The sequence below is a fragment of the Olea europaea genome, unplaced genomic scaffold, assembly GCF_002742605.1.
Source record: "Olea europaea var. sylvestris unplaced genomic scaffold, O_europaea_v1 scaffold399, whole genome shotgun sequence".
Classification (NCBI taxonomy): Eukaryota; Viridiplantae; Streptophyta; class Magnoliopsida; order Lamiales; family Oleaceae; genus Olea; species Olea europaea.
The window spans coordinates 667,450-678,173 of NW_019259490.1; the positions used below are offsets into that span (position 1 = coordinate 667,450).

General features: G+C 35.6%; 1 protein-coding gene and 1 long non-coding RNA gene across 2 annotated transcripts; one reads left to right on the top strand and one right to left on the bottom strand.

Moving 5' to 3' along the window:
* Positions 1-3,662: 3,662 nt before the first annotated feature.
* Positions 3,663-8,609, top strand: LOC111387322 (plastidal glycolate/glycerate translocator 1, chloroplastic). The gene is made up of 8 exons (XM_023011877.1): positions 3,663-4,133; positions 4,235-4,550; positions 5,931-6,192; positions 6,321-6,436; positions 6,886-6,995; positions 7,632-7,809; positions 7,931-8,060; positions 8,279-8,609. Exons 1-8 carry the CDS (start codon positions 3,807-3,809, stop codon positions 8,427-8,429), a joined length of 1,590 nt encoding a protein of 529 aa, XP_022867645.1. The 5' UTR covers positions 3,663-3,806; the 3' UTR covers positions 8,430-8,609.
* A 1,272-nt stretch (positions 8,610-9,881) lies between these two features.
* Positions 9,882-10,718, bottom strand: LOC111387324. Its single transcript, XR_002701386.1, has 2 exons — positions 10,633-10,718; positions 9,882-10,206 (listed from the first exon to the last, which is right to left on the bottom strand). It is a non-coding gene; the product is annotated as an uncharacterized LOC111387324 (long non-coding RNA).
* Positions 10,719-10,724: the final 6 nt, after the last annotated feature.

A 10,724-nucleotide genomic window follows, 5' to 3' on the forward strand; every position in this document is an offset into this window, starting at 1 on the left:
CCATAAACATTCTAGTCACTTAAAAGCAATTAAATCGATAAGAAACAAATGCATCGTTAAAAGGGTTTCATCCTATCTGTGGGTTCTACAAGATTAGACATTTTAGGTTATGTGCATATATAACATAGTTTGGCTCTTGTAAAATAATATTTATAATAAATAAATTGTGATTATTTATTTATCTTTAGTCACATAACGACCGCAATTGATGAGGGATGCCGACAGATTCCCGAGGAACTGTCCAGTTTTTCAATGCTGAAAGGGTAGAACTCCAGTTATATATGCCTTTGCCTATTTCGGAGCAGCCTCGGGAGGATCTTTCCATGGACTTTACGTTGAGATTACCTCGTACACAACGAGGTGAAGATTTATTTTTTTCATTATAGTGGACAAATCCTCTAAATTTGCACATTTAATTCTTTTCGTAACACCGGCAATCACCATATGTGGCGAAGGTGTTCTTTGAGGAGATAGTCAGACTACATAGGGAGCCTTCGATCTTTGACTTCTGATCGAGATTCGAAGTCCTTAGATTAATTCTGGTCGACTTTGTGGAAAAAGTTTGGATAGAGTTACAACTCAACAACACTGCACATTCTCAGATTGGTGGTCGAACTGAAATAATTAAGTCTATATTTATTGTGGTTTGCTGTAAGAAGGGTGCAGTTTCAGCACGCACACATAATATTATTTGAAGTTATAACTGAAAATCTCGATAGCATTTATGATCTTTTACTAGCTTTTTGTTTGACATGTTGGAGAAGTGAAATCTAATTCTCCGAACTTGACTTTATCGCCACTTCACTATTGTATTCAACCTCAACCACCACTTGGATTAAGATTCACCAATCTTAACTCATGCCCAAACGGCTTGATCTCTAAGTGGGATTATATCATTCATGCATAGGTGTGTTCCCGTCAATCACGATTGAAGAACACGATTATTGCTTTGAGATACTTCAATGGAACATCAACCTATCAGAACTCATTGAAGACTGTCAAAAACTTCAGAAGTTGCTATTACAGGTTCGTTGGCATAGGTAGATTTTTCTCAAAGCATCCGTTCATCCTTAAATGATTTTCTTTACTTATGTAAAGACCCTCCCAATGCACGAACATGTCTTACCTGAAATATGGAAGTCTTGAACAGTAAGAATAATATAAAATATGATTGACATGGTCAATAATTAAATTAATGGAGTTTTAATTTATTAAAATAAATTTTCCTTCTTTTAATTATTTGACCAACAAAACCAGTCCAATAAGGTAAACATATATATTTTTGTATATGTATAAAATATGTTTGATATAGTCAATAATTAAATTAAGGAAAATTGCAATAGTGGTCCCTAACCTTCTTAATTTTTGCAAGTTTTACCCTAACCTTCAATTTGTACCAACGAAGGTCCCAACCCTTTTGTAAATATGCAATTGAGGTCCAAATGGATGCAACTGACCGTTAGTTGACTAAAAATTTTGATTTTGGCCAAGTTTTAACCAATTTTAAAAGGTTAAAAATAGTAATTTAAACCTTTATATAAAATAAATAAATATAAAATGAAAACAAATATCAATAGTCGTCTTTTCCACCCCACCACGCCCCAACCCCATCCCAAAATCAGACCCACGACGACACAACTCCGTCACTCGTCGATCATTGCCACTTCCATCTACAAGATGTCGGCCACCAACCAATGCTACCACTTCTCCCTTTTTTCACCACCACTAATCACTTTCACTGAGAACTTGACCACAAGACTGTTGGATATTGGTTAAATAAATCGAGAATTGAAAATCGATTAAAGTTCGTATCGACTTCGGTCAAATACTCAAAAGCTCGACTCAATCCGTTTAGGCAAAATTGTTTGCCACTTCGCCGCTTCGGGGCGCACAAACGGGGATCGACCTGACCGGTCAGGTCGCGGGGGTCGAGGGGGCAGCTCCCCTCGTGGGGGGTAAGAGAATTTTGATTTCTCTGCATGTATTGAAGGGTATATTTGGCATTTCGAAAATCAATATCGGATGAATGAGAAATTACGAAAAAAAAAAAGGCCTCAACCATTAGTGAATAGACACATTTTCATAAAGGTGCATTGTTTGGAAAGGGTGCATGGTTTGGCCTCAACCATTTCGTCCACACCCTTTCATGGTCTATAAATAGGACCCTTTGGGTGTCCTATTCCTCACAATTTGATATGCAAAAACGTCTCTCATCCTCCCTTCTATCCAAAATCAAAATCATTTCATTTATTTTGATTTTCTTTCATTTCATCTTTGGAGTACATAAGCCTACATTTGGTTCGTTGTACTTGTGTTTTGGAGTGCTACAAACACAAGTGTAGCCGTTGTATCTTGGGAGTCGATTGCCGAAATCCGTAGGCACCGTTGCGGGGCAAATTCGACTTAAGGACAAAGAGTCCAACTCTTGTCTCGGCTTTGTCACCATCATTATACTTATTTCGGCGTCACTATTCACAAAATTCTTCCAACAAAGACTCCATTACCCAGGTTCTCGAGAAAATTTCAAAACCAACATTCAAGAATTCAAACCCAAATCCTTCACTCCTCGAGGACCTTTTTTTATTTCAAATCTGGTGTGCATAACAGGTTGGAAGCACATTCATCTACCCATGGTGCCGGCTATAGAAAGGAGATTGGGGGTCGAGCCTCTAGTTACTTCCTTAATAGAGCCTCTCCAGGTCGGATTTGGTTGTGAAGAATTGAAAAATGTCGACGAAGTTTGAAACAAAGATTATTATTGGTCAAAGAGCAGTAAGCGGCCATGGATTTTAGCTAGTTTTCACAATAATGTGATGCAACTCTGGGATTATCGAATGGGCACTTCAATTGATTGCTTTGACATTGGTGGTTGTTGCTTGTGTGGATGGTTTGGTGGTGTGTGGTGGCTGAAAGTGGTTGGAGTTGGTGGATTGTGTGGGTAGGCTTGGTGGCGTCATTGCTGAGGGTGGTTGGGATGATGGGAGGGGAGGAGAGAGGAGGGTGGGGGTGAAAGAGATGAAGATGCAAATTTCTTTTCTTTTCTTTTTTTCTAATTGTTTTTAGCTTAATTTGATTTTAAAAAGGTTAAATATGTGATTGATGTAAATCCCCTACCAAACTTGGTCAAAATCAGAATTTTTGGTCAACTAATGGTCAATTGGATGGTTTCCATCCATTTGGACCTCGACTACATATTTAAGAAAGGTTTGGGGCCTTCGTTGGCACAACTTCAAAGTTAGGATAAAGTCTGCAAAATTTGAAAAAATTAGAGATCCCTGTTGCAATTTTTCCTTAAATTAAGAAAATTTTGATTTGTTCAAACGATCTTTCCTTCTTTTAATAATTTGACCAATCCTGCTATAAAGTAGGTAAATATTGCACATCGTTTAGGGTTTGAAAACCCTAAAAATCGCAGCCAATAATCTGTTCACCTATAGCACTGAGTTATGCAAACTGACTAACTTACCTTGTTTGGACTGTATCGGTTGAACTCATTTTTTGACACATATTTTGAAATTTAAAAACCATTCTAATTTAAGCAAGTCAATAATAAGTAATAATTGAAAATATAAAATATATTTTACTCCCAAATTCATATATATATATTATACAATTTTGTTATCTACATAAAGATTTAACTGGTGAGGCTCGCTCTAATTTTCCTTCAAATCATTGGTGTATATTTGTGAGTTTTCTCATCTTCTCTAGTTTCCAACGTCTTTTGGTATCCACACAAATTTCACACGCACAATTTAATAAAATGTCACCTCTTCTGCTGCTACGTTTTCCTCTGTTCAGCTATCCTAATGGCAACAGCTTCTGCAATTTCAAGAAATGTACCTTTTATTCCTGCCATTTACAATTCTTCAAGAATTTCCTGTCTAAATCATCTCAATTTTGCCAAAAATCTGAGAAAGATCCGATCAATATCTCTTGCAGTAGCTTCTGATGGCGAATCAAGAACACACAATGAGTACAGTAATTCCCACAAAAATTCACGACCCAATAATGTTCATGGACTCCATTCCAAGTTCTTGTCTGCAGATCTTCAGAAAAGTCACTCCAATCGGACTGTTATTGTTAAATCTATGGAATCAACCAGTGGTTCAACCTCTACTGGCATTCTAAGCATGGTATAAATTTTTCTGTGTGTGTATTTTTGTCTCTGCCCATGTGAAGTTTTTGAATTAATGTGTGCGTGATTAGTTTTAATGGAATATTAACATGTTTTTAGGTGTTTAAAGTGATGCATTTAATAGTTTCACTTGGAATCATACTGGCCATGGATAAGTATTTGAAGAAGGCATTCATTGCAGCTGCCATTAAGTTCCCAAGCGCTCTATTTGGAATGTTTTGTGTATTCACCGTTTTAAATGTTCTTGATTTCGTTGTCCCTGCGGCGGCAACTGGCTTGATGAACTTCTTTGAGCCTGCGTTTTTGTTTATTCAGAGGTGGCTTCCATTGTTCTATGTACCTTCTCTGGTGGTCTTACCTCTGGCTGTTAAAGATATTCCTGCAGCGTCTGGCCTCAAAATTGTTTTCATTATAGGTATGTTATTCGTGTGTTTAACAAGTCTAAAATTTATTGTTTTGTTTTCTATTTTTTTGAATGAATCACCACATATTCTTTTGAATTATATGTATCCAAGGGATTAATTTGGAAAATGAGTCGTTTCAGTATTGAGGGACTAAGATTTGTGGAGTTGTTCGTAATGCTTTTAGTATTACTATTTACTTTTAATTTTTTTGTTTTAGAAATACATAACACCAATTGACATTTGGAGGAGTGACTCTTTGGCTTCCTTTGGAGCTCTGTTTAGCTAATCTTGGATGCAATGTTTTTGGCATCGAGAAATTTTTGAAATATTGAACTATTGGTGATTAATAAATTATTGGTTGTGTTCTTGACGGACATAATCTTGATTATGATGTGGTTGTTGATACAGTACATACCAAAGGATTGTTGGTCATTGTTCATCTCTTACTCTGGTTGAACTATTGATGCTCCAATTTAGTGCTGCTAGTGAACAATTCATACATGTCCTCAAATCTGAATTATAAATACTACTTAAAGTTGATTATGGAATCAACCTATCGTGAAGAGGAAAGAGTAATATACTAAACAGAGTACAACAGATAACTTCACCTTAGTTAAAAAAGCTTGCAAAAGCGTCTTTAATTTGGAGAGCGGAAAAATGATGGCATAGCCTCTTAAGTCATAGAAAACATTTGCTTCTCACAATCGATGGCTCAATGCAATGGGAACCATACAAATCACCACGCTCTGAGATCCCTGCACTTTGGACTGATTTTGCACTAGTTCATGACTAATCCTGGACGAACACAGCTATGCCAGTGTCACTATCAGTGCCGCTCAATTGCAATCAAGAGACTTGGTGCCTGATACCATTATTATAGATTTTAGGAGAACCATACCTCAAAAAAAGCTAGCTCCTGAAGTTGGAAAGCCCCAATTATATATAAACCACACATCGAAAGCCCATATCCGATATGGGATCCCAGTCACATAACTTACAACGGGAACCGTGACACATAGTCCTTGTATTATATGAAATTTCTTTTATTCACAGCTCGATAAAGCTAGTGTGAAAAATTCAAAACAGAAACATGGTACATGCTATAAGTAAGCTGTTAAGACCTGCTTCTAAGATTTGGTTGAGCATACAATCTAATTTTTTCATGGATCTTTTTAGCTCGGTAGTTTTCCTGGCCTTTGGATATATATGTACTTCACAGTTTAATCCTTATAACGAGCATAAATTGCCTAATTGGATTAGCTTTATTCACATTTAAGGCGCCCCAACAATCTTCAGCATCCTAAAAACCTTCAAACGCTCTCTTTCTAACTCTTCACACTATACCATTTCACTATGTCATTTCTGATTCACTGTTTTCTGATTTTCTGCAGTTGCGGGGTGGCTGGCTTCACTCTCTGTTGCAGGTTTTACAGCTATAGCGGTGAGAAAGATGGTAAAGACTGAAATGATACCAGCTGAGCCTATGTCAAAGCCTTCTCCATTTTCTTCATTCGAATTGTGGACATGGAGTGCGATTTTTCTTATATCATTTGTGTCAGCACTTCTATACCCCACAGTGCTTGGAACAAATGCCAGAACATGCCTGCCTTTTCTCCTCTCCTCTACTGTATTAGGCTATATAATTGGTTCTGGGTAATATCTTTTTCTCTGTTTAATATCACCTTCCTATCAGTTTCTGAAGGCAATTTTATTATACTTGCTCATGTTTTAAGTCTTCATTATATTAAATTTTTATGACATGGTTTCATCATGGTCTTCAGGCTTCCATCTGATGCGAAGAAGATTTTCCATCCCATTATTTGCTGTGCACTATCAGCAGATGTTGCAGCATTGGCTTATGGACAGCTTTCACAGTTGGGAATTAATTCTGTTTTAGGTAAGGATGTAGCCTACCTTCATGGTCTTTATTTGTTGCCATAAACTATTTAGTTAAAAACAAAATTAATTGATCGGGAATCGTATGGAAAGTACTCCCATTTCTTCCGCATGGAAGATTTCAGTGAACCATACCCAATGGCTTTGTTTAACTCGGTATTTTTATATAAATGGATTATTTTTCTTACCGTGTTTTATTTACCCTTCTGATTTTCTGATTTTTTAGCAATAATGCATTGCCAACAAAATAAATAATCCTGCAGATTTAATCATATATGTCACAATTTCTGCATTCTTTGATGTTCATGGAAGTTTTTTACTTAAACTAAAATTGATTGTTAAAACTTTTATTCTCTTCATAGAAGTTTCAAATTGGCATCTGAGTCTATCATATCTGTCAGCATTATATAAATGCATTAGTATCTAAAAAGAAAATATGAACGTATGCAGGATATTATCTTACAAAGGCCCCATCTAATCCTGGAGCTGGCGATATTCTAATGGGATTTCTGGGATCAGTAATTATCTCCTTTGCCTTCTCAATGTTCAAACAGAGAAAGGTAACAAAAAAAATGATCGATCCTTTAGATCCATGTGGTTTTAGTATGGAAAACTCAATGTTTCAGAGCAGATCATGAGGTTTTGGTTTCTGGATAAATGCATATTAAGAGTGAGTATATTTCCTGACCATCATAACCACCACAATAACAACAAATTAATCATATTCTACTGAATACTAAAATCCTATACAGTCAGAAGTATAATTTCCTGGAAAGGAGTTCCAGGAGGTTTAGCAAGGCAAAATGTGAGTTGGTATCTCGTTGCAAACAAGATACCTCAAAGATTGCTGGAAGCATTTTTATTTTTATTTTTTTTAATAAGAAAATCATGGTTTCAAGATTTCAAGTGAAAAAGAATAGAGATATCTCAAAACTCAAATAGAATCTAATCGTATCTAAGCCTTCATTTATGATAAAAAAATAAATGGTGGATATATGGATAGTACTTTTGTATTCATTGGAATGTGTGGTTAAGAATGAAGTTTGATCATTTATAAATGATTCAAATTTTTTGCCAAACTGATGCCAAGGTATGAAATGAAAAGAATAGAGATTATTAGTCTTACGAAGTCTACTCCTTTCAGTAAAAGACACCAAGACATGATGTGCAAATAAAATAATCTCTGCTTTTTGCAGCTTGTTAAGAGGCATGCTGCAGAAATGTTCGCCTCTGTCATCCTTTCAACGGTGTTTTCTTTGTATTCAACTGCTCTCATTGGTCGCCTTATTGGATTAGAACCAGATTTAACTATATCAGTTCTACCAAGATGCATAACTGTTGCACTCGCTCTCAGCATTGTCTCCTTTTTCGAAGGTTGATAACTTCATTCATTCTAGCTGACAAACTCCTCCTAATCTGTTTTGATGACTATAATTGTAAATAAACATGGTTTTCCGGGCTTGAAACGTCTAAAATGCACATTACTAATGATTAGGTGCCAATTCATCTCTGACTGCTGCTGTCGTTGTACTTACTGGACTGGTCGGTGCAAATTTTGTTCAAACGACACTGGACAAATTTGGCTTCCAAGATCCCATTGCTCGAGGAATTGCAACTGCATCGAGGTATGGACTTTATGGATGAAAAATGCTTATCAATTTTCAACTTTCCTTCAAAGCTATGATAATCATTCAAAGGCATGAAATATACCATTTTGGTTCTGTGAGAGCATCCCATTATAATTTTTCTTTTCACAGTTTTAACTTGTGAGGTGACTTAGAAAAAAAGAGGGGTTCATCTTCTACTATGCTTCGAGTTCTAAACATTTTTTTCGTTCATGTAGTGCACACGGACTGGGAACAGCAGCATTATCAGCAAAAGAACCCGAGGCTCTTCCATTTTGTGCGATTGCATATGCCCTTACTGGCATTTTCGGTTCTTTGATTTGCTCTGTTCCAGCTGTTAGACAAAGCTTGCTAGCAATAGTTGGGTGACCACCAGATGATGCGTATTTATTTGTTCCTACAGAATGCAAGAACAAGGCTCAACTGCATTTTGTATATGTCAACCCAGCAATGTAGTTTTTGAGCTACTGTCTTTCTTGTGCATGTGATTTCTTCGTTTTTTATGATTTTAGATTGGTCGTTTCTTTTAATGAAGATCACAATCTAACAGCTTACTGAATCGTAATAATATTTTCTTTCAGTAACAACTGAAAATATGTACATGATGGAGAATTTCTCAAGATCTATGAGGATTTATCTCAACACACAAAATGAGACAACACAGCGATAAGAAGCTAGTGAAAAGTTTAAAGAACAAATCTCAGTAAAGTATATGAACTTTTTACTGATCAAGTATTTTTGGTATGCATAACTACTGGAAATAAAGAAAATGCAGCCACAAGAAGGAATTTCCAAATGCGCACGAGAGAGAAAATGAATTGTTAAAGAACGAGAGAGACAAATAGGAGCCGAAAATTCTAGAGGTGGCAATTTATGGTAAATATAGAGATGGAGAAGCACTTTGGATGTTAGAAGCGTGAAATTAAGATCAATTTTTTTTTTTTTTTGGGCACCCCCCGCCCCCACCCTCCCCCTCCCCTTTTCCTTTTTCTCGTAAAAGCACGTTAAACTCGAAGCTAAGTTTCAAATATAAAAACAAACGTTGTCGTTGCATTGAGTCTCGTCTGACTTGTGAATAAATTTTATATTAATTAATCTAATTCCATAGGAATTTGGATTTTGATTTTAAGAGTGAAGGGAAAACGAGTTGCCTATCATTTTTACAAATATTTCGGTTTGTAATTGGGAAGCCATTAGAAGTATCCCAGTTACTTAGTATTTCAATACATTTTAAATTTTCAAATACAATTTAAATTTAAAAATATAAAACAGAATTCAGGACTAATTTGGAACAAGAATCATGTTCTTCATCCCCATGAAATTCCCCAGTAGACAGGGCACAGCATGACGGAATATTTTATCATCCCCACCCATCAAATGCAATGTTTTTGGGCATGTTTGAGTCCATTTTTTGGGTTCAAATGATTTTTGAAATGGTAGATTGATGGAAAATATGATTAAAAAATAAAAATAAAAACTTTAAATTTGCGTGTAATGTTATTTTATTGAAAAATGTTTAATTAAAAGAAAAGAAAAAAATATATTTAAAAAAAAAAATTGAGAATCAAACGATGGATTTAGATGAGCATAATCAAAGTCCAACATGTTCGAATAAAAAGGGTCATGTGAGGCTCACGTGACATTTTAAAATCCATTTGAACTGGTACTTGCATGCAACAATATTGTAATATCTAAATCATTATGGCCATATTATTCAAGGCAAAAGGCTCAGCCCCTATTTTAACAAAATTTTCCTAGGCTCTTTGAGTGTGTGGAGTTAAAATAAAAGTTAAAAAGTATGAGTTAGAAGAAAAAGAAAAATTCAGAAGCAATCCTGCAGTAATGATAAGGCAAACTCAAAGATCCGAAGCCCTGTGACAAAACAAAACTCACTCTGGACCCTCAATTAATTCCGACAAACAAAACAAATAAAATAGAATCGAATTTGTCGAACTACTACAATGCATAAACATTTCGACAGTAATATTAGAGTAATCACTATAGTACAAGCCAATCATTTCATAATATCTCTTTCCATTAAGAAGAAACATACATCACCGGTAAGAGAGAGGTTCACCTCAAAGAGAGATGCTTCAGCTTCCAGACCCAAGAATTACTTGTTCCCTCGGAAATACAAATATATTTTCTGCCAAAGAATAACTCATTAATACACAAAACATAAATCTCTACAATAATATGAACAAATAAAGTCTGTAAATCTCATTTGCAGAAGAAAAATACAACTCAAGAATTCCCCAGAGCACCAAGCCTACCCACGCGCCCACACATTTTTATGTATTTATAGGTGTACATATTTATATATGTATTTAGATACAAATATAAATAAATTCTTCATGAATGATTTGATTTCCCCTTTATTCAGTGTCAAAAGACTGAAATAAATAATTCGTTGATATCAATGATCTCATATTCTTCTCATACGTGCAAAAAGAAGCCTCAGGATCCCATATTGTAAAACAAATATGCAATTGTTTCCAGGACACCAAATGAGTAAAGCCTCAGAATCTCAATAAATACATTCTTAGTAGATTTACGAGATCGATTCTCTAACCTGAAGTAACCACAAGCTCAGCAGTGCTTCTAGGCAAAACAGTGCAAATCCAATCAGGTAAAAAATCTGCATGAGAAAGCAAGGCATTGCTC